This window comes from Grammomys surdaster, unplaced genomic scaffold, assembly GCF_004785775.1.
Source record: "Grammomys surdaster isolate TR1022 unplaced genomic scaffold, NIH_TR_1.0 338, whole genome shotgun sequence".
Taxonomy (NCBI): domain Eukaryota; kingdom Metazoa; phylum Chordata; class Mammalia; order Rodentia; family Muridae; genus Grammomys; species Grammomys surdaster.
Genome location: NW_021604757.1, coordinates 2,477,991 through 2,501,673, shown reverse-complemented (window position 1 = coordinate 2,501,673; position 23,683 = coordinate 2,477,991). Strand labels below are relative to the sequence as shown.

At 51.0% G+C, this 23,683-nt stretch overlaps 1 protein-coding gene across 1 annotated transcript in view; it reads right to left on the bottom strand.

Moving 5' to 3' along the window:
- Creb3l1 (cAMP responsive element binding protein 3 like 1) overlaps positions 1 to 19,411 on the bottom strand; it is a 41,019-nt gene extending 21,608 nt beyond the window's left edge. Inside the window, exon 1 of the mRNA XM_028778579.1 lies at positions 18,915 to 19,411. Coding sequence (XP_028634412.1) covers positions 18,915 to 19,016 — 102 coding nt within the window. The 5' untranslated portion in view covers positions 19,017 to 19,411. The remainder of the gene's footprint in view (positions 1 to 18,914) is intronic.
- Positions 19,412 to 23,683: the final 4,272 nt, after the last annotated feature.

Sequence of the window (23,683 nt, the reverse complement as noted above, 5' to 3'; positions counted from 1 at the left end):
GAACTTAAAAAAAATACTTAGAAAATTTTTCCTTGACACACAATAATTGTACGTATCTATGGGGCAGGATTTGACATTTCAGTACTTGTGACAATGCACAGACCGGGTTAATGGGGCCTATCCATCACCTTAAACATGTATACTTCTTTTGTAGAGCACTGAAATTCTGTCTCCTAGCTATTTTGATATATATAATTAATCGTTGTCGACCACAACTACCCTACTGTGTTGCAGAACATTAGAACCGCCCCCTTTGCCAGTGTATCCCTGCCCCCACCGTCCCCCTCTCCACAGCCCCTATTTTCCCTGCCATTCCCAGCCCCTAGAAACCACTTTTGTGCTTTCTCCTTTTACCACATACAGGTAAAATTATGTTTTTTATTTTCATCTGGGGCCTTGTGTATGCCTAGCAAGTGCTTTCTAAGCTCTAAGTTATATAAACTGGCCCCATGTCCATGTGGGCATTTATAGCCAGAATTTAAGAAAAAAATAGCACAGAATAAAATACAAAATAAGTAGAAAATATCAGAATCCATCATACATACTGAAGTAAAAACCCTGGTAAACTATTGACCTCAGCTATATGTATACTTGTTACAGATGTCAATTTTTTTTCTCAGAAATAGACAAAAGTTTTGATCGTTATTGTGGGAAAGCTAATTAACCTATGTTTTAACTTCCTCTGTATATAATGGGGCTGATAATAGTTTCCACTTGTTAAGATTATTGTGGGCATTAAGCCAGTCCATATGAGTAAAGGTTTAGGATAGTCCCTTGCACAGCCATAAGTCAAGAAAGGTCATATCATGAATAAAACACTCCAGGGCCAACACATAGTAGGTGCTCTTTTTCCTCTTGAAGAGTCATTAACGTACAACACAGTGCTATTGTTCATGTGCATTAGCTGGTTGGTTGAATGAGATTGGGTCAGGGGGTTGTTTCCGGCTCTGTATTACACTTGGAGAATATGAAGGGCTGGCTCTGTGGGATTGGCTCCAGGACCGGAGGTTGGCTCTCTGCATCCTGAACTACTAGGAGCCTCTCCCTACCTGGCAGGGATGAGCAGTGCCTTCTGCTTCAGGATAAGGCTCAGCATCAGATGAGCAGTCTTCACGGATCAGGGAATGAGCGAGAGTATGGAACTGTAGAGACTTGTTTTCAACTCGTAGCCCCACTGCTTGCTGACTTTAAAAAAATTCTCTGTGCTTCAGTGTCCTCATCTGGAAGTGGGAAATAAGCACTGCCACGGAGGATCAAGTGTTGGTTAGATGCCTGGTACCCACCTCATATGATGATGAGGATGGAATGAGCGAGTGGGCAGGAAGCACTCAGAACAACATGTGGTAGGTAGTATGTACGAAACACTTGGTAGTTAATACTATGAAAACAGCAGCCCCTAAACTCGGGCATGAGCTTGGAATCTATAGAGGGAGGTAGTTTGAGGTTCCTCTCTGAACAAGTGTGATGAGAAGCTCCAGGACAGAATGAATCCAGAGACACCACTGGTTTATTCTGGGGTCCCACTTCTGTTCTTCCGGAACTCTTCGTCATTATTTTATATTTTTATTTAAATATCCCAAAGTGCTTTTCATATATTCCACCTTCTCAATACCCTACGGTGACCTTGAATTTCTGATCCTCTTGTCTTCACGAGGCGCTGGCATGAACCCAAGGCCTTGTGCATTCTAGACAGCCGCCCGTACCTATTGAGCCACGCCCCCAGCCCCTGCACCATTGCATTATGCAGCACCACTCCCCAAGGAGCAAAGGCATTGCTTTACATCTAACCCGCAGGGCAAACAGAGCCAGACAGAGCCAGACAAAGCCAGAAAGTGCCCATGGTCCCTCAATGCCCATACCTTCCCCAGCCACCACACACCTCTAGCCAGCTATATTCCTGGAGGCAGGTCTGTGCCTTGTTGACTTGCTAGATACTCATTCAGTAGGGTGCAGGGGCAGGGCCTTGCATCCGAGTAAGGCCACTAGTGTATTAGCTGTTCAGTAGAGCCTGGGCGGTGCGGTACAAAGAGCTCACGGTCTGAACAAGTCTCTAGAACAACCGAGAACCTAGACAAACGGTTTAGGGATGTAGGCTCCTTTCTAATAACCACCATCCCCAGCCATGATTGAGAGGTTCACATCCGCAGCAGAACCAGGCCATTCCAGCTGGGGGCGCTTCCTTCCAGCCGATCTCGGGGATTGGGATGCGGTGAGGGAGGGGGCGGGGACGGGCGCTCCAAGGCTGCGGTGGGGCCCAGGGGAGGGGGTTGCACAGAGCTGGAAGAGCCATGAGTCAGCGGCCACGGTATTTCTCCAGCAGCTGCTCCGCAGGCGATAAGGGTTTTTGCCAAGCCCCATCCCGGGGGCCTGGGAGAGGAGAATCACTATCCTCCAGTCTGGGATAGGGGTTCCTGAAGTTTTTCCAGTTTTAGGAAAATAAACGAGAAAGATTTCCTTTGGGGGTGCCCGAATGAACTTGCTAGGGGGCCTCAGTTGGCCGGGTGCTGTGAGGCGCCCCCCACCCCACCTGCTGGAAACACCAGCCAAAGTTCAGCAGGCTGGAGCTTCTAGAGCGATGGGAGCCAAGTGGAAGAGGAGGGCGGCCAAGGGGCAGGCAGGGTGGGGTAGAGGCGCTCTCGCGCTCAGTCCTCCTTGTTCCGGGTTCCTGGAGTGCTGGGTGGTTGGTGGTCCTGTCACTTAGCACCTAGACCCATCTGCCTCTCATGGGAGCATTGCCACTAGTAGCTGCTCACTGAATGGATACTGTAGCCTACTTCCATCTGATGTCTGGCCTCTTGCAGCATCTCAGTTATGCTGTGAGACAGAAGGAACCTGAGAAAGTCAGTGGTCTATGCCCCTCAACCCATTTGCTAACGAGAAAGCTAAAATCCAGAAAGAGCAAGCTATTTACCCACAGTCACACAGCATGTTGCCAGTATTTCGGACGGGGTTCTCCGAAACTCTGGGATTGAGCTGAGGATAAGGGGGTTCCTCCTCGTGTTCTCTATACCACCTCCCTCCATCCCCATAAAGCTCATTCTAGAGACTTCAGACCTCCCCAGCTCTGGCCCTGGTCGTTCTCACCCGCTATCGAGCCCTCCTCCAGCTCACACAGACACACAAGAATCATATTTAGGCTGTCTGATGGAAATAGGGGGTGGAGCTGGGGGAGAAAGGCCAGTGGCCAGGAGTTCACAGAAGGCTCACGCCATCGTTTGAGGGGGGGCTGTGTGCTGTTAGGGTGGGCAGTCTTCAGGGGTGCCATTCCATACAGGCAGTAGGGGTGGGAGGCCAGGGAAGGAGACATTGGAGATATTTCCCTCCTCCTTAAAGACTTTTTCCTACACTTGTGCCAATATCAGCTCTTTCTCGGCCGCCACGGGCAACCGGCGCCGGCTCCACTCTCTGGAAGGAGAGGTCCCCAGACCTCGGGCTCTCAGGCCGGCACCCCGCCTCCCGGGCTGCTGCTTCTCTCCTTGGCGCTACAGCTCAGCCGCCCGCCCTTTAAATTTTAGGGGTGGAGGGGGCCCTGCTCGCTCCGCGCTGCAGTTACGTGGCTTAGTGGGGCTCTTGGGTCCCGCCCCTCCCAGGAATCCCGCTTGCCATTGGTGAGAGCGGAGAAGCTCCTGGCCAATGATCGGAGGCTGCGAGCCACCGCCCGCCTGCCCCGGAACGCGATTGCGCAGAGTAGGGTTCTAGAGCGGGAAGCTTGCTGGGCAGTGGGGGAGTACAATCAGTCCTTAGTTTGTGGCTGGGGCAGAGCTGAGATGGCAATTCCGCGGTATCCGGAGACCCTAATCAGTAGTGTGGCCACTCATGATGATTGGCGAACAGAGAGAGAGAGCCACTCACATCCAGCTCTGCCCCTCCCCCTCTTCCAGCAAGATAATCCTACCATAGGGTGGCACGAATGGACCCCAACCAGCCCCTGGTGTGAGAAGGGATGTTCCCAAGGTTGTACAGACCGACCTCTAGCTCCTCTCCGCGACTCTTTCTTTAACCCTTGCACAGGGGTCACTGCAGACGTGAAAATATCCGGGCGCAGCGCCTTGCTGGGGTGTATGTACAAGCAGCCACTGTGTGCCCCTTTCCCCCTAGATCTGGTTGTCAGATGCCTGCACCTGTGCTCTGGTTTCTGCACCAAACCCCGATCCAGAGAGATTCAGCCGTGGTGCGTGGGGAAGACCTAAGTTGGTCCAGACTGAGATATGGGATCAGGGGTGGGGGAAATCCCCAGCGAACTTTCCTTCTGAGAAAATGAGCTCTGGGAAGAGATGGGAGGGGAATCCTCTCACATTTCCCTTTTTCTCTTCCCAGGGAGGGCAGCAGACGCCTCTCGTCCCCTAACACACATCCCCATACATTCCCGGACGGTTACTTGCCTAGCGATCACTAGATAATTACCTCCATTTCAAGCCCAAAGGCCGCCGCTGTGAGTCATTGCTGGGTCCAATATGGGTGGGAATTGAGTGAGGGAAATTTAAGACTTCTGGGAGAAGTGGCTCCTGGGTCCCAGTTGTCAGCAGATCTCCTTGTCCTTAAACATCACCATCCGAGTATTTGGGGGGTCTAAAAGACTGAGAACCTGTCTTCCAGAGCCAGGCTCTTGGCTGCCTGACAAAAGAGCATAGACACTGGACCCGAACTCAGGAGGCCCCAGATAGAGAGTCCTACCAGGCCCTGCTCTGAGGTTCAGGCAGGGTAAGGTGGTGAGCATGGGTTTCTCCTGGGTTACCATTTGTGTTCCCTCTGAATCAAGGTGTCAGGATCAGAAAGAAGAGTCAGCTCCTTCTTTGTCTAGCCTTTCTGGGCCTAGAAGGGATAAAGTCTTCCTAGAGCCCTCCTGGGAGGTGTGGGAGTTATAGGGAGTCTGCTGCCCTAACCTCCCTCACCATCAGCCCCTCTTCCTACAGGCCAAGGAAGGGCTGGTGCTGGGTTGACCTGCTTTTCCATTATTCAACTATTTCCCATACAACCTAAGTCCAAGTGTTTCTGTGAGTGCACCTGTACACATGTGTACACTGCATCCCAGACCTGGGATGGGAAGAACCTTCCACCCAGGGATTCCCCTTTTCTCTGGCATGACACAATGAGAGACACAGACCACCTTTACCCCTACAACGGATACACTGAGATTTGTCTTGCACAGGGTCTATCATATGTATATTACTACTCCCCACACTGTACCCCAGTTTCCGTAGATAGACACTATCAGGCCCAATGGGGAGACTCATCAGATGGGGTCATATGGACACTGATTCAAAGGATGACTGGGGATGTGGCTCAGGGCTTAGAGCATATGCTAAGTATGCATGAAGCCCTGGCTTCAATCACCAGTACCAAAACCCCACCAAACACCAGGTTTGGTGATGCATACCTTTCATCTCAGTACTTGGGAGTCAGAAGCTGGTGGATCTCTATGAGTTTGGGGCCAGCCTAGGCTACAGAGAGAGACCTAGCTCAAGAACCAAAACAACAAAAAACACAACACAAGAAAGACACAGTCGTGGCCGCCACACTCAACATCTTGCAGCCTCCCAGGCCTAAAAGATGAGTGAGCTAAGCCTGAGATGACTGAGTCACGTGAGCCCCAGCGAGAGAAGGTTTGGGAGTCCTAGCTTGTTTGACACTGGGACAATCACAGCTGGATTCAAGGAGTGGCTGTCATGGAGACTGGAGCGGGTTTTGTGCCAGCAATATGCTGGAAAAATAAGCTGGCACCCACTGCAGGCTACTTCTAAGCCAAGGAAGGTCCTGAGAGGGCATATCCCACCTCCGCAGTCCCCGCTTGGTAGTCTAACCACCTACTCTTCCCTGGACAGCCCAAAAGTCCCCCAGGTTCCTGACCAACCCCTGCCATCCTCTAACCAGGCGGCCCCTATGCTGTGGCCCAACTCTGAGGCAGGCGCCAGGCACTGTCTGGACAGGAGGACGCTATGGCAGTAAGTGGCACTGCCCATGGCTCAGATTAGCTGTGACTGGCACCACTGAGGGATGGCAGCTCATGGTCGGGCTGCTGGGGAGGCTGGTCCATATGCAGTCACCAGAGGATGCCTTCGGGACAGCTCAGGACACTGAAAGACCAAGAGCTGGGGACCTCTGGAGAATAAGCAGGCAGCACCCCCATTACCCATCATGTCCCCACTCATCTGGCCTTTACTGTTCTTCTACTTTCAGTAAGAGTTCATAGTAAAAGTTCACTTTACTATGTTTAGCTTTGAAGACTGAGGGATGAGCAAGCAGGCCTGTATCCCATTCTAGAAAGATTTTCTGATATTTGGAAGTATGATCATTTTCTAGAGCTGTGATCTACCAAACCCTAAAACAACTATGCCATTTCCCAAATCCATCCATAACTCCAAAGCGCCCCTGGAACAGAGTCTAAGTTCCATAGGGTAGCTTGGAATGATCATGTCGTCTCTGACTAGTTGTGCCTAATTCTCTCCTCAATCCCCTTTCAGACCAAGTCTTGCTGAGTAGTCCAGGATGACCTCAAACTTGCAATCCTCCTGCCTTAGTCTCCCCAGTGTTGGTATTATAGGCATGGAGCTTGCCGGGCTCAGTTCTTTTGGGTATACCCAATGCCTTTCATGCTCAGGCAGAGCTCAGGCATTTGTGACTGGCTGAGGAGTCAATGAAGTATGTGTTAATCAGCTAATGGACTGAGGCCGCTTCTTCTGTAGTAGAGCATCCAGGAATGAGTGTCCTGAATTCTGCTCTGCTGCCAGCCTGCTCCTGCTCCAGGCAGAGTTTCCACTGGCTTGGACTCCCTTCCTGGGCTCCTCCCTGGGGAGAGGGGGGTATGCTATACCCATTTTCACATTGGTCTGGCTCAAGGCCTTTTTATGTTTAAGCCGAGACAAACCGGTTCTGTAGGGTCCAGAGACCCCCACTCAGTGTTGGAGAAGCCGTTCTCAGCTGCAGGCCAGATCTGAGTATACATGGGGCCCGCTGGTCAGCTAGCTGGATCTGCTCTCTTTTGGGTCCTGACCAGCTGGAAGACCTTCTAAGCTGGAGCCTAGTGCTTGGCTCTTGCTGCAGTTCTGCTGGCCTCTCCCCTCTCCCCGGCACAGTCACTGCTCGGCTTCTGGCTTCCTCAAGGCCCAGCCTGTCTGAGTTGTCCTCAGGTTTTATTTTTGGAACAAGTGGCATTTTCTCTCCTTATATCCGCCCTTCCTTCTGGGAAGGTGTAGGACCCTTGGGTTCCACTGGGGATCAGGCTATGGCTTTAGTGCCTGGGTTCTGGATTTCTCTTGTCCTTCAAAGGGAAACTCTTAGCCCAGCAGATGCACCCAAGCCAGATGTTCTGCCTTCTTTCCCCACCCAGTGTATGACTAATGCCTACCCTTGTCCTTCTTGAAGAGCACCGCTCTAGCCAAAAGAAATCATGATTTGAAGCACCTTAGGGCCCTCCTCCTATTATTGTGGGAGTGACGTAGCTCAGGGATTATAAACAGGGAGATAGACAGGTCTGATTCCAACCTCAGTCTGCTATGTGCTGTGTAGCCTGTGCCAGGCAGGTAACCTCTCTGAGCCTGAGTCTCAGCTATGAAGCACTTCTATCTACAGCACCAGGCTGCTAGGAAAAGTGAACAAGAAAATATCGGTAAAGTGCTTTCAGGAGTGCAGGGCACAACGGAAGGTTCTCATTCAATGTCAGCCATAGCTGGTGAAGAAAATGGAGGGCCAGGGATGGAGTGGACTTGTCCAGGGCCACATCACTCAAGGCAAGCTGTCTTGTGCAGTCTTACACATCTCTCTGTAGCTCCTTCCAAGGAAGAGACCAATGTGAGCTTAAAGAAGGACTCTTGAATCAGTCAGATGAGGAGCCTTCAGCCTTCCAGCACCCTAGTCAGGCCATCTCTCCAGCTCGCCCTTCTTTTCTGTATTGCAACATTGTTTTCACTCTCTGAGTGCCTGGAACTCAGGTTGCAAGGGCCTCAGAACTCAGTCCCATGGACTCCAGGCCAGTAGGACTCTGCGAGGGGTGGGGGAGCACTAGGTCCTGCCTGACATCAGAGTAGAGAAACTGGAGCAACTCCCAGGCCAGCTGGGGCTCTTCCAGCTCAGCCAGATGTCTCAGGAATGTGCTGAGCTGGGAACTACCTCTCAGCTTCCCTCACCGCCCCACCCCCCACCCTCACCCTGCATCTGCTTACTCGGGTTAGGCCTCAGCCCCACCTCCTGCCCTTTCTCATCCTTTTCTGGAGAGTCTGGCAACCCTGGGATCCTCTCACCACAGTCCAGCCCCCCAGTCTTCTGGAGGGGTTGTCAAAGGCAAGGGCTTTCTTCTCCGAAGACCCCTGTGGGTTGGGTTGACCTTGTGGGAGCCCAGGCGGTCTGGGAGGGGAGAGTTCTGAGTGGATTCAGCATGCCAGACCCCAAATGTGGAACTGATTTGCAGTGCTGGAGAGAGGGGGTGAAGGCTTTGGGGAGGCAGAGGGTAGGGCTGGGCGTCCACTCTGGGAGAAGATCTCGGGCATCTTGTCCCAGCTGAGGGCTGGGAGAGCCAAGGAGGTGCTGTGCCAGGCTGGGCTTGGCTCAAGAACGGGATTCAGATCCTTCCAGTCCCCTGGACTTCACAGGGACATGCTTTGTCTAACATCGAAGGGGTCTGAGTTACTGGATGGGATAGGGGAACCCCATTAGAGTCCTGAGGTTGGGCCAAGAGACAGGGCATAGCTTGGGAGAGACCCTGGCTCTAAATAGAGACAACTTATCCTCATGCCAGGGTGGAGTTGCCTTGGGTTCTGGTGTTATGATATAAGGGCCAAAGGAACTGAGGACTGTGCTTCTGACTGGAGGTGGGGGTAGGCAGTAGAGTCACACCAGGTCACAGGGATTAGTGGTTGGAGGGGCTGTGATTATAAGGGGGAGGAGAAGGACCTGGCTCACTGCTGTCTCATGCTACCTTTGGCTTCGGGAAAACTTTGTCTCCTCTTGAGGAAAGCTCCTGATTATTCAGACAGAGATCTAAGATGCCTCAATGGACCCTAGATCTCCTAGCAGCAAGACAGGTCAAAGTTTCTGGGGCCACCACCGTGGCCAGGCCAGAAGTATCACTGGCTCCCTGCATTCTGTTGAAAAAAAGACCTGCCACTCTCTAGAATGGGATCAAAGGTCTGAGATAACCACAGAAGAGGTAGCCCCTCTTCCCCTCTCTCCAGCTTGTAAGACTGTCACTTCCTTTGCTTATACCCTGTGCCTGAAATGTCCTTTTATATCTTCTCATCCCTACTCCTCTCATCCTCTAAGATTCACCTCCTCACATGCTGCTTCCTCCAGGAAGCCTGCCCAGATCACTCAGCTCCAAGAATTCTTTCTCCTGTGGTACCATAGCGTGTAGGCTGCTGGCGACTAGTTAATGCCATGCCTTAAACTCTATGCACAATGGGACCCAAGTCTCCTTTTAAATGGAACCCTGAGCATGGGACCAGGCAGCAATCCTCACAGTGCAGCTGACAGTAATAATAATGGCAAACGTGTGTGACAGCCCCTGCCCTGCTTCTTGGCCTTCAGGGTCTCATTAAAGCTCCAGAAAATAGAGTAGATATTATCAGAGCCATTGCCTTACAAACCAGGAAACTGAGGCACACAGAGAGAAATCCTGCCCAGCTTTGTGCTGCTTGCAGTTGGTCAAACCGAAGTTGAACCCAGTCTTGACTCCAGAAACTGTTCTTTAGTCTCCATGACATCATTGTCTGCTGACGGAATGGAGGCAGGTTCCTGTTAGTACAGGGTTGTGTACAAAATATGGGCCCCTGCTCCAGGCATGGAGTCTACACCTAGGGCTAGGTTCCTTCCCTGGCTTTCCATCTCCTGATTCCTAGAAGCACAGAGCTCTGAGGCCTGGAATTGGGAAGTTTGGGGGCTTAACCCAAAGAAAGGGGCTTCTATCCAAGTCTGGTGTTGTAGGCCTGTAATCCTAACTAAGCAGGAGGCCGAGGCAGGAGAATTACAAGTTCAAAGGCCTACCCAGGCTACAGAGTGAGTTCAAGGCTAAGCCTGGGCAACTTAGACCTTGTCTTAAAATTTAAAAAGGAAAACATGAACAAGGCCCTGGGGTCAATCCTCAGTGCATATATAAAAACCTCCACCTAGAACTGGAGATTTGTTTGCCCAGGGCAATGGCCAAATGCTGACATCTTCTCAGACTATGACAGCATCAGAGTGAAAGCAGCAACAGGAGGAACTGTGTCCTGCAGAGGGCGCTGTGTACAGGCTCTGTGCGAGGGCACACTGTGCACCAGGCTCTGCACGAGGCCCTCTTCAAGGATTCATAGTTGGGGGCCAGTAAGATGGCTAAGCTAGTAAGGATGCCTGACATTGCAGACCTTCACATGTGTCCCACAAGACACACACACACACACACACACTTGCAGACTTTCACATGCGCTCCACGGCATACACACAGGTACATTTGAGACAAAGGGAGGGAGAGAGATTGATTCTAGTTGAGTTTTCATGAGAACTCGACTTTTGACCATCTTTCCCACTATAAGCATGAAGAAAAGAAATCTGAGCTGGGCACAGTGGCCTACGCCCTTAATCCCAGCACTCAGGGGGCAGAGGCAGGAGGATCTCTGAAAGTTTGAGGTCAGCCTGGTCTGCAGTGCAAGTTCCAGAGCAGCCAGGGTTGTTACCCAGAGAAACCATGTTTCAAAAAAAAAAAAACCAGAAAAAAAACAGAGAAAGAAAAGAGGAAGAAGAAGAGGAGGAGGAGGAAGAAGAGGAGGAGGAGGAAAAGGAGGAGGAGGAAGAAGAGGAAGAGGAAGAAGAGGAGGAGGAGGAAAAGGAGGAGGAGGAGGAGGAGGAAGAAGAGGAGGAGGAGGAAAAGGAGGAGGAGGAGGAGGAGGAGGAGGAGGAGGAGGAGGAGGAGGAGGTGGCAGCATAGTCCAGCTGCCCAAGGCCTGCCCAGCCCTCTGTCACCTGTTTTGGACCTGATGTCTATATAGTTTGGGCCTCATCCCCAGCCCTAGTTTGAAGGCTTTTAGGGTTTGAATCTGCCCATAGTGAGTGGGCTCGAGAGTTACACTTGCTTCTCATCCAAACCCATGCAGTTTTGGAGACCATGATATTTAGAGCATTGTCTGTTTTTAAAGTTTCTAATTGTCTGGTGAATTCCCGGATAGCTATTTTTATTATACTATAGGGTTCACAGGTATACATTACTGTATTCTTAGAATTTCACATTAGAAAAGTCATCATGGGGGCTGGGAGATAGCTCAGTGGATAAAACACTTGCTGAACAAGTATGAAGACCAGAGCTGAGAGCTCCAACAGTCACACAAAAGTCAGGTAGGTGTGGTGGCCAGCCTGTAACCTTGGCACTCCAGAGGTGGAGACAAACTTGCTAGCTTGGCCTGGGTGAACTCTGGGTTTAGAGAACGACCATGCTTCAGTAACTAAAGTGGGGTGAGATTGAGGGAGGCACGGTATGTCAACCTTTGATCTCTACATGCATACCCATATATGTATGCACACGCAAATGTAAACATGCATAAATACATGCATGTAGCATGTACACACATACACCCCCACACACAAAGGCCATCATGATAAAGTGGACAGCTAAAGGTGAAGGTTCAGCACTTGAATGAATGCATGCATGCATAAATGGATGAATCAAAAATACTTTTAGAAGAAGGACCACTAAAGCTTGGAGTTTTAGAGTGTGTTCCTTCATTATCCTTCTACAGACGTATTTCCCCTCCACTGCTGCCCTAGCCAACCCCTCTTCGCACCTATTTTCCCTCCCTCACACATCCATTCCTCTTCTTCCCAATAATCTTTACTTTTTCTTTCCATCTTCTCCTCATCCATCCACCCATCCATCCACTCTTCTCTCCATTCATCCGTGCAAACACCCGCCCACGCACCCCTCTGTCAGCCTATATTGTGAATAAATACCTCCTAAGCATTACAGCTACAACTAGAGAATGACCGAAATTAATGAATGACCCTCTGCTTTCAAGGAACCCTTAGTTTAGTTTAGCAACAAGGAAGTCAAAGCCCAGAGAAGGAAAGGGCTTTGCCTGAGATCACACAGTAAGTTGAGGGATGAGATGACTGAGGGATGGGGGAGGTCCAGGCAGAGCAGAGCCCACAGGAGCAGGCTGAGTCTGGCTTCCTGCTACTAGAGCCCTGTAGTCACTGCCTGAGAATTGCTTCCTGGCTCTCCAGGAGGGCCTTAAGGGCCTGCCTCTTGCCTCTGGTGCTTTCATTTTTGTTATTCTTTTGGAAGGGGAAGGAGGGAGCGGCTGCTGCTGTCCAGCTGCTCTGTCAGACCACACATCCCTGCTTAGATGTGTCAGCCCCTTTGTGAAGGGTGAAATGGTTTCTGGGCCAACAGCCAAGGGCCAAGGAAGCACCATTGAATGCGCTGTCCCTGGAGAGCTGGGGGAGGAGCAGACTGAGCTTGGCCACAGGGAAATCCACTCACAATTCAGTCAAGTCAAACTCAGTGATGATATGATATGTCCAGTTCTCAGGGATCAAGGACTTGGACTTTGCAGGGAAACCAATACCCATGACACACTCCCTTTGCGGGTCAAGGTTCTGGGTTGTGTTCTATTCCTTCCAGCTTCTGAGCCAGACATACCCACCTCCACATTTTTCCTGCTCCCGGCTCAAGGTCCTGCCACTGACTGTGGCTTCCCTGGGTCTGCTCAAGGGGCTTACACAGACTTCCAGCCAAAGCAATGCTCACAGTCTTCACTCAACTCCACCCAAATCTTCCTCCTCCATCCTGTCCCCCTAGAGTGCTGAGACTTTCAGAAGAACAGCCTGTTCTCCAACATCTGGAACTGGTTTCTTGAGAGAGGTTCAAGGGCAAGCCAGGTCCCTCAGGTCCTGGGTATAGAGGTTATAGGAGGTGGAGAGGACAGAGTGGGATGAATTCTCTGTGGTCCTATAGAGAACAGAACCCAGCATAGACATAAAGAGAGGTGACAAGAGGCCTGTCCAGGGGCTCCAGCTGTGTATCTAAAACTACAAGTATCCATGGGACCCTAAGGATGGCAGCTAGGAGAATTCAGGCAGAGCCCTCAGAAACACAACAAAGTCTGAACCAAAACAAGAAAGCATGCAAGGGAAGCTAGTCTCTAGCTATTTCTCTCTATTCTCAGATTCCCTGGAGCACTCTTGATTTGGAGAGAGTTGTATATCCTCTCTAAGTCTCCTTTTCTCGTCTGCACAAGGAACGGGATGCTGACTGGATGCTCAGGTTGGATGCTCAGGCAGGAGAAGACAGAGGTGGTGCTGCCTGCTGAAATGCTTTTCAATAGAGCCTTCACCAGGTGTGGAAGACACAGGGAAGGGCATGCAAGGTCATCTTGGAGGAACCTTGTAAAACCTCTAACTTGTCCTCAGGCCCTACAAAGTGTCTGCTCTGTCATGGTGTCAACTAGTGTCTGGTATAGGAAGCAAGAGAAGTCCTGGGTGGATGTGTATTATGGACACGGGTATGGCCATAACAAGGACTCAGATGCCTCAGCCCCATGGGAGTGGCAAAGGCTTCTCCAGGTGAGTCCCACTCTCAGAGGAATGGCAAAGCCTTCCTCAGGTCAGAGTGCAAATGTTGATAGTGTGCACAGAAAACTGTACCTTACTCTCCCCAGGCTGCAGCCTGAAGACTGCTCCCCTTCAAAAATATTAGCTAAGCCTGCCTCCGGCTCAGCTGTGTATAATAACCCTGCCTCCTTGTTTATCTGTGAGCAATGACTCTGCTTCTCTGCTCAACTGTAGATAATAAACACACTGAGCTTCCAGGATACAGAAGCTTCGCCATCAGAGAGCCAAGCCATTGAATCCCAGCTTTTCTGTATCTACATGGGCACATGTACCCATCATTTCTTTATTTCTTCACTTCTGTAGTTAGGTCAATCCAGGGAGCCAGGCAGGAAGCATGGTATCCATTCTCTCTGTTTCCTGGTTTCTATTGGTGGGTAGCGATTTAAACCTGAATGGGTCTCCTTCATGCAGCAACCCTGGGATCTGCCAACATGCCTCTCTAATCTCAAGCCATCGAAGGGATGGACATGTATATAGTGAATGAGAAAAAGACTTTCTGGAAGAGGCAGGGAGGCTTGGGGGCAGGTGAGGGTTCTGTGGGCATCCCCAGCACACTCAGAGTGGTCAGGTCAGGACCTTGAGACTCCAGGGCCCCTTCTGAAATTTCCTGCATGCCTCTTGAATATTCAGCTCTGGTACATTCTTTTTGTTTTTAACAGCTTTACTTTACCTTAAAAGAATTTTCTTTACAAATACAATAAATCCTCGACTAGAGCAATGTCATCTGTAGTGTGAAGAACCCTGTGTTTCTGCCTCATGCTAAGGCTTAGTCTCAGATAAAGTGGGCAGATCTCTGTGCCTGTGGGGCTCAGAAACAGGCACCCCCATCTACTGTGGGCTCTCTCAGTCTGTCGTTTACTCTTGCTGTTCGCGACTACAGGTCCACCTGCCTGAAATATATCCCTTCTCACTGACTCTACAAAGATATAACTCCATGTTTTACATAATTTTGAAATGGTGTGTAGGATTTTACATTATTGTAGAATATTGCTATGGCCAATGCCTCTTTTGCGTCACAATACTATGCTAAGAGTTTATGGTAATGTGTAAAATTGATATGGTCTCTGCTTTTATGGAACTTCTTCATGGAGGAAATATATAAAAAGTCAATAAAACAGCTGCAGACTGGGATACAGGCCATGAAGAAACCAAAAGGAAGGACACAGAAAACCGTGGGGCCTCAGGCATTTGAGCTGAGAGTGGGATGCGGAAGAGGGAGGTCTTGAGGTTTTAAGACCGAATTTAGGTCTAAGAAACTTGGAACTACTTGAGAAAGAAGGAACAGAAGAAGACCCAGGCTCAAGGTCTGGCTCAAGAGCCATAGGTTCAAATTCCCTATGGTTCAACCAACTCTAGGCTGTATGAGACTAGGGACTGCAGGGACCTGGGCCAGTTATGGCAATGTCTCCTAGCAATGCCTACCCTTTGGAAACCATGGTGATGTTCCCTGTAAAGCTCAGAAGCAACATCCACTGCAGGACTCTGATGGGTGGGAGCAGGTGAATTTAGCACCCTCTACTTTTCTCCCTAAAACTTATAGAGGCTAGGGATCTGGGGAGATAGCTCAGTCAGTAAAGTCTTTGCCACATAAGCATAAGGACCTGAGTTCGAACCCCAGAACCCACCCAGGAGGGCACAATTGTAATCAGAGTGCTGAGGAGGTGGACACAGGCAGATTTCCTGGGGCTGGTTGGCCAGTCTAGCCTAGTTAGTAAGCTCCAGGCCAGTGAGGGATAGTCTCAAGAGGAAGGTGCTGGTTCTGAGGAGGCAGTCCTCTCACCCCCACACACCCGAGCACACACCTGCACACCCCACCACACAACATAGCCACATTTTAAAAAGCTGGTCTGACCTGGACCTCATTCCTTCATTATGCGTCTGTCAGTGGTTGACCTACATCTTGTACTGAGCTCTGTCGGGCACTGGGACAAAGGAGGCAGGTGAAGCCCCAGTTCTCAGGAGTTTGTTTCCTCAAAAGTGGGCCATGGAAAAAAAGTAAAAACAAGCAAACCATGGACTCCAAGCTTGAGTGTTTGAGGAGCCCAATGTATTGAATAAGAACTCTGAGATTTTGATTTCCCAATGAGTTTTTCTTTATTCATTTTTTTTTCTGGTGAGTTCTAAGGCCATAATGCTTTAGCCCCTTTTTTTTGGTCAGAATGCACACACACACACACACACACACACACACACACACACACACACACACTGTCGAGGGCTGCAGAAAGCCCACCCACACAGGCACATCCAAACACACATACTTCTCTAATCTCCTCAAATCCTCTAAAGGCTGGGGATGGGGGTCTGTTGACTTTCCACTTCAGCATTAGTGCAGAAGTCAGGCTGGGAATCTGGGGAGCAGTGACCAGCCGTACTGCCCTCCAAGCCCCTCCTCTGGGCTGGTCCTGGGGTCCCCTTATCCCCACACCTAGCCTTCCCAGCTGCTGAGAGGTACATGGGTGTGTTGAGCAAACATCCTTGCAACTTCCTGCTGCTCCCCTCTGAGACAACAGAACCCCCCCTTCCTGCTCCCCCTCTTCCTCCCCCCTACACCTCCCAGCTGGGGTTTCTCTGGAATCCTGAGTCAGTTCCCTGGAGAGAAATCAGAGATATCCCTTTCTCCTGGCCAGAGGAGAGAGATAAGACACACACAGACCCTCTCTCCTTCTGTTCTTCCATGCCAGTTATCTGAGTCCAGACTCTCTTGCACGCACAGGGCTGAAAGGACCATAGAGTAATGCAAGAAAGCTGAAGAACAGTCACTTAGGAGCTGAGGGAGGGCAGGGAGGCTGGAGGAAGAGAAGCCCTGCACCTCTGGGAAGAAGGACCGCTGTTCTGTTCTGGGGGGGGGGCTCTAAAGCTGCATAGACATCATCTCCATAATAGGAAGAAGGCAACGCCAGCATTAGCTACCTGCAGGCATGCCTGATAGGCTCCTCGTGTTCTGTCCCTGTCTCTAGCAAAGGGAGTGTAAGTCTTCTCAGCTGCAGTCAGGAGCAACTGGCTTTTCCTTTTTGCTTTTAGTGCAGCAGGGGTGCATGGAGTCCCCAGGTAGCTTTAATGGCCAACACTGGGGATTTTAAAGGACAGTGAAGACACAACTTTCCATCTTCCATGTAGACACATCCTTCCCATCCTCATCCCCGGAACCCCTCTCTCCAGAAATAGAAGACCTAGGGAAGGAATGGGACTCACTGTAAGTCACTCATCAACTCCCTGCTGAGTGTTTGTCTCCTACATTCAGTGCTTGGAAGAAGTCAGGTCTCTTACTTGGCAGGCCTTAATCCACATCATCTTTATGTTAATCTTCTAACCAAATCTTTACAATAATGCTATGGGGGAAGATGTTCTCCTATTACAGATAAGGAAATCAAAGCCCTGAAGAACACAAGTCCATGTGAACAGCTCCATTAGCTGGTGGCAGAAGCGGAGCCAGATATAGAATTTCCATGTTCTAGCCTGGAGAGGAGCCCTCTCCTCCTAGAAACCCCTTCCCCACGACTATCTAACCCTGGTCCAGATGAGGGCCAGAGGGCCCCAGCTGGGCATTTCCTCCTGGTGTCCCACTGCATATCAGGGCTTCTTTCCTGTATTGGAGCAAGGTCCAGAGGAGCAGCTGCAGAGCAGAGCAGGCTGCAGAGTTCATTGAGAAGAAAGCCCAGCTCAGTCGGTCCCCAGCTATTTGAAATCTGCAGGAAGGCTGCACTTGTCCCCCTTGGACTCCAAGGAGCCTGGGCCCCAACGAACCCCTTTCCCTCTGAGCAGAATCTTTTACCTGCACCAAGAGGGCTGCGGTCCTTCCAAAAGCTGTTGTTTTACTCCTGAGAAACATCTAGAACCATCCTTAGGAAGCATTGGCCCAGTTTCTCCCCCCCTGCCCCATTTTACAGATCAGAAAATGAAGGCCTAAGGAGGGAAGAAAGACAGGCATGCTCAATGCTTACAAGGGAAACAGAGGCAGGATGAGGCCACAGTTGCCACTTCTCCTGAGATAAGGCATCGCTCCTAGTTCCTTCAGTCTGATGTAGAAGACTAAGATTTGAACAACCTCCCTCGGACAACAAGACCGGGGGATATGCTGCTTGAGAATCCTTAGGAGATCTGTCACCTCATAACTCGCCGACTTATGGTAACACGAATCAAGCTGCTTGGGATACGCAATGAAGGACATCAAGGACTTGGTCTTTGCCTGCTAAAGTTTTGTTAGTGCAAGAGGTAGAGATGAACAGGTGGGGACCCCATGTGCTTGGCTTCTGGTAAGTGTGGGGTCGAGGGGTGTACAGCTGTGGTTCATTTCATGGTAGCTCTCCTCTCTCTCTCTCTCTCTCTCTCTCTCTCTCTCTCTCTCCCCCGTGTGTGTGTGTGTGTGTGTGACTGTGTGACTGTGTGACTGTGTATCTCTGTTGTGTGTGTCTGTCAGCCATGCTCCTCCTCCATCGAGTCTTTAGGGCTGAGCCTGAGTGAAAGAGAGGAAGGAAAGAAGAGAGAGCCACGTTTCCTTAGAAAAGAAGGGGAAAGGAAAGAGAAGGAGGACAACTTCATAGCCGGGAGCAATCATGAAGCCACCGGGAGAGACAGTCAGCAGACCCACAGGGAGCTTAGGGACAGGAAGCACAGTGGCCAAGAGACATATTGATAGAAAAAAAGGTCTTTTGAAACGTCACCCGGTGCTTCCCTGACCCACCACTCTCAGTTGCCTTCCCAGGAGGCCCTGGGCATGACGCCATCGGGAGGCCAGGGTAGTGGTCCTCAGTTTCTAGGTCTGGCTCCATATCTGGGTCTACCTCTGACCCCCTAGAAACTTGGGGCCTCTGGCCTGGGAAAGCTCCACTGCTGTGCGCCCCCAGGCGGAGATACAGCCTCAGAGCCACCGAGGCCCTAAAGAGGGCGCAGGAAAGAGCTCCCCTACTTTGCGCCCAATCTGGTCCCAGAACCTCGGAGTGGGTGGAGGGCGGATGGAAGACTATGGCTGACTATGCGGCGCGCGGGCTGTGGAGTGTGGGGTGGAGATTGGTGTCTCGTTAGTTCATGTCCGAGATTCGGAGGCCTCTGACGCCTCCTTGTCCCCTTCCCCTAGAAGCCAGAGGCCAACGTGTTCTTGGATTGAGTCCTCAGGAGTGGCGTGGGGCGCTAGCTGAGAGGCTACGTTCTAGGCAACTGGTCTAAGAGGGGCGTCCAGGGAACTAGTCGCCCCATCTTAAAGCCCTAAGCACGTGTCCATCCAGGGGACCCTGAGCTGAGCCCCCTCCTTGGCTCTTGCGGGTCTTTGCGGGGTTCCAGGCGCTCCGCGGAGAAGGGTGAGAGTTATGTGCAAAGGGGAACCGAGACCCTTTTGCTCTTACCGCATTGTTGAGGAAATCCGACTCATTCAGGTCTCCCAAGTCCAGGAAGCTGGATCCCGGGAACAGCCTGTCGGCCGGGAAAGGTTCCAAGACCGCGTCCATCGCGCCGGGTTCCAGGGGACCCCTTCGGGCTGCGCTTCCTTCACTCCAGGGCGGCGGCGATCCCCGCACCGGGCTGCGGCTGGGCGCGGGCAGGCGGTCCGGGGGGCAGGGCCCGGGCGCGCCCGGGGGGGGGGGCGGTGGGGGTGGCGCGGGTCGGGGGCGCTGGGGGGCCTTAGGGCAGTGGCGCCGAAAGCACCGTGGGCTTTCAGCCGACTCCTCCTCCTGCTCCTCCCGGGGCGCAGCAGGCTTCCATGGGGAGCCCGGGGGTGGGGCCGACGCTGGAGGAGCCCCCCGGGCCGGGTGGGAGCCGGGGGCGGGGGAGCTCAATGCTCCCCCGAGGATGGGTGGCTGCCGAGTCGCAGAGATCAGTCTGGGTCTCTTCCTCCGCGCGGCTTCTGTCACTTTCCCGAGTCTGAAACCGGGAACCCAGGGCTGGTTAGCCTAGCTGGCCTGGGCGCCACGCCCCCACATCAATATTCACGATAACTCAATATTAATGAGTAGAGGGCGTGGCTGGGCCTTCGGCTCTTCTCCTTTAAAGAGACATGTGTCTGTTAGGCTTCCTTGGCAGGCGCAGCTCAAATAAGGGGATAAAAGCAAAACTATCCTGGAAAATGTAGGCTTCGTGAAACCTGAGAGGCTTGTGAAGGCTTTAACAGCCACGATTCTGTAAACTGAGGACTGACTAGGAAGCCAAAAGCCAAATTCGCCAAATTCTTTCCCTTCTTCTTCCTCTCTTTCTTCTTCTTCCTTCTCCTTCTCCTTCTCCTTCTCCTTCTCCTTCTCCTTCTCCTTCTTCTTCTTCTGTTTTTTTGAGATAGGGTTTCTCTGTGTAGCACTGGCTGTCCTGGAACTCACTCTGTAGACCAGGCCGGCCTCGAACTCAGAAATCCACCTGCCTCTGCCTCCCAAGTGCTGGAGTTAAAGGGGTGTGCCACCACTGCCCGGCCTTCTTTTTCTATTTCTTTTTTAAAAATAGGATCTCTGTGTAGTCCTGGCTGGCCTGGAACACTCTCTGTAGACTAGGTTACCCTTAAACTCACAGTTTTCCCTTAGCTTCTGTCAGGTGTACCATCATGTCAGGCTTTTTCCAGTTTGATTCTAAACACTGAACCAAACCAAAGTCAGGGAATTCTGCTTCAGGCTATCCTCCCTGGGTCTGGAGAGATGACTCAAAAAGGCTAAGAGTGTGTGCTGTTCTTCCAGATTCAGAAAATATCTTCCTGCATGGTGTGTGTGTGTGTTCACAAACATACACACACACACACACACTTTCTTACTTCTGGGGGTGGGTGGGACAGGGTCTCATGTTGTGTTTTTGTTGGTATCTATCTATCTATCTATCTATCATCTATCTATTTGGTTTTTGAGACAAGGTTTCTCTGTGTAGCCCTCGCTGTCTTGGAACTCACTCTGTAGACCAGGCTGACCTCAAACTCACAGAGATCCACCTGCTTCTGCCTTCTGAGTGCAGGATTAAAGTCATGTACCGCTGTCTGGCAACACACCCAGTTTTACATAGTGCTGGAGACCTTATCTGGGGCCTTCTGCCTCTCTGCCAACTGAGCCACATCTCAGTTCCCGGCTTGCAGCCTCTTTATTCTCCATCACCAAGCTCTCGCTCACACATGTCCTCCCAGAAGTCTTCCTTGAAGCCCCAGATGGGGGCACTGATCACCCTGCACATACTCAGGGCACAGGGCTCACACTGGTCTCATGCCTTTTCAACCTGCTGGACTCCAAAACCCCTCAGAACAACAGAAACCCAGCTCTCCTGCAGGCAGAGGAACTTCCTGAATAGCAAGAGATGAGAGGAGGCCCCCTTCTCTCATCAACCATTAAGCCTCTAGATGTTCTTCAGAACAGGATGTTGGAGAATGTGAGTGTGCTGAGCCAAAGTGCTGTCCAGTCACCTGACACGCCTAGGCCCCTTGGCCTCATTACTTAAGTAGCCTGCTGCTTGGACAACTTAATCTCTTAAAAGGGCTGATAAACAATCTCTCAGCACCTGAACAAGGGAAAGTGCCTCAGAAAGGCGCTCCCTCGAGGGCTGGGTCCACTGTTTCCTGCCCAGAGTTATGCATGGGATTAAGTGTGTCGTCCTTGTTTGAGTATTTAGCTCAGGACATTTAAGAAGTAAAGATATCATCATAGCTCAGCCTTAGCAATTGCCGAAAATCATCACTTGAGAGCAAAGCTGTTTGCTAGCCAAGCGCTGGTGAGCAGGCATGTGGCTTTGCTATACTCCCAGCTCATGACCCAGATGGCAGAGGTCTGGACCCTCTAGTCTATCACATGACCATTGGCGCCAAGTCTTCCTCCAGAGTTTGATCCTGAGAAGCTAGCACGGGGCCTGATGTTCTAGAGACCTGCTCATCAACAGTGCCACCCTGAAGAGTTAGGCTGAACCCAAAATAAATCAATTCTACCCACAATGGTAGATAGAATTAAGTGAGATCATGGGTCCATTGAGGGTTATTAAAACAGGAGCGTCACTGACCCTTCTCTCAGGAAAAGGGGAGTGGTCCCTGTCCCAGTGGACAAGACTATCTCTCATGGGTGAGTCTGTGGCAGCAGGTGTCTGGAGTCCCAGCTCCTGAGCCAGAATGCCTGTGAGCTGCCAGGAGGGGCAAAAGTGTCCCTCTGCCTGAGGTTGGCTGGAAATTGTGCCAGTGTTCCCCCACCCCCAGGTCTCTCTGTAATTAGAGACATAGGTACCATTTAAGTGATTGGGGAAGATTATATAGTTTTGGATAAGTAGGATTAAAGTGTCCTGTGTCTCCTTATTCTTATCCAGGTGAACACCCCAGGAAACCATTGAAAATAATCCTGGGGAGGCCTTCTAGTTCCGGTACCTCCTGTGGAGTCTGAGAAGCAAGATTTCCCAAGAGAAATCTTGGTGGCAAGGGGGTGGGGGTGAGGGATAAGAAGAGAAACCAGGCAAGCAGAGCCTGGAACAAGGGATAAGCAGAACTTCCTGGAATAAACGGAATGGCAGAGTCCAGCCAAGATAAGGATGCTTGGTTGCTTACGCTCACATAAGTGTCACCACCGCAGGCCTGCTTCTAACATCCCCTGGTTTAGGTACTTGAGATTAGTTGGGGGTGGGTTCTTAAAAGACATCGCAAAGAGCTATGAAGAAATAAAAAAGTCTGACATGACCATATGGGTAAAGAAGGCCTCTTTGAGCAGTGTAAGCTCAGAGTCAAATCATGAGTTTAGGTTATCCAGGGGCAAAATGGAGGGAAAGTATTCCAGGCAATGGGAGAACAGGGTGCAGCAGAGAAAGAAAGGCTTGATGGGATGGGGCAGTGGGACATGCCACGGTTGTAAGGAATGTGCAGCCCAATGTGGACACGAACTTGTTCTCATTGCAGAGGCAGAGGCTGTAGTCTACGAAAACACCAGCAAGGACCACTCCTGTTCTGATAAAAGCCCTTCTCCTCCCCCCCTCATTCCCCAGTCCAGTGAATCCTGGGTGGCCCCCAAGGCCTTGTGAGTGCTAGGTGAGCTTGTTCCCACTGAGCCCAGCTCCTCCTGCAAAGGGGCCTGGTGACACACATGGCTGCTGCTCTGTGGCATTGGTGGCTCCAGCTGTGAAGAAAGGCCTCCTGCATAATGACATCTCTACACTGTTAGTGACAGTGACACACTGGAGGAAAAGGGCAAAGATAAGCCTCCTGTCTGTCCTGGGCCTGAAGGTCAGGTGGAGAGAGAGGCGCTCCTGGGATGCAATGCATTGTGGGATGTGAGTGTGTGTGTGTGTGTGTGTGTGTGTGTGTGTGTGTGTGGTGTCATACAGATACTTTGGTGTGTCACTACCCTTCTCTAAGCCTCAGGTTCTACATGTGTAAGATGGGGATGAGGCAGTGACTCTCCTAGGGTCATTCTTTGACAAATACCTTCTAGATGGGGAGTTGGGAACCCAGAGCAATAGGCCAAGCCTGGTCCTCAGATGACCAGGTACTCAGGCTTTCTATACTCCTACCAGGAGCTACCTGGAGGGTGAAAGGTGGGTGTTTCTTGCGGCTGGCCCCGGGTGGTAGTGGGAAGGTCACCCAAAGTAAACCTGCCTTGTTTGCCTGCATCATAAAATCCAGTGTAAGTGCAGGTATCCTGAACGAACCTCTGGGGAATGAAAACATATTCATCCTGGAGATCAGACTGACTTCCGGGGCACAGATGGGGCCCCTTTGTTCTCTGTGGTTCCCTAGGATGGGTTGCATGGCTGTTTTTCCTCTGTCTCCCTTGTGGGGCTTAAGTTGGATCTTTGGAGTGGCACCTTTCCAGGAAAGGAGGGTGGCTTCTAACTCTGGCTGTCACTCAACTTACTGTCCCCTTCTCCACCCTCTTGGCCTGTGTCCTGCCCTCTTTCTATCCTGACCTATGCATTTCCCTGACATTTACTGAGGTCTTGCTTTGTGCCTTGCACTAAGTATTTTAGCTGTGTTATTTGGTTCAATTCTTGAGACAGACTTGCAAGACAAGTTCTGGGCTTTTCTGACTCTGCCTTACCTGCTTCTTTGCACACACATCAACACCACTGAAGTCAAGTGTGTAACTGATGATGTCATAGTTCAGTGGACGGTAGATGCCCCGACTATGTATTAAAGGTAATGGTGTTTCATATCACTGATGCTATCTTAGATTCAGGGAAATGATATTGT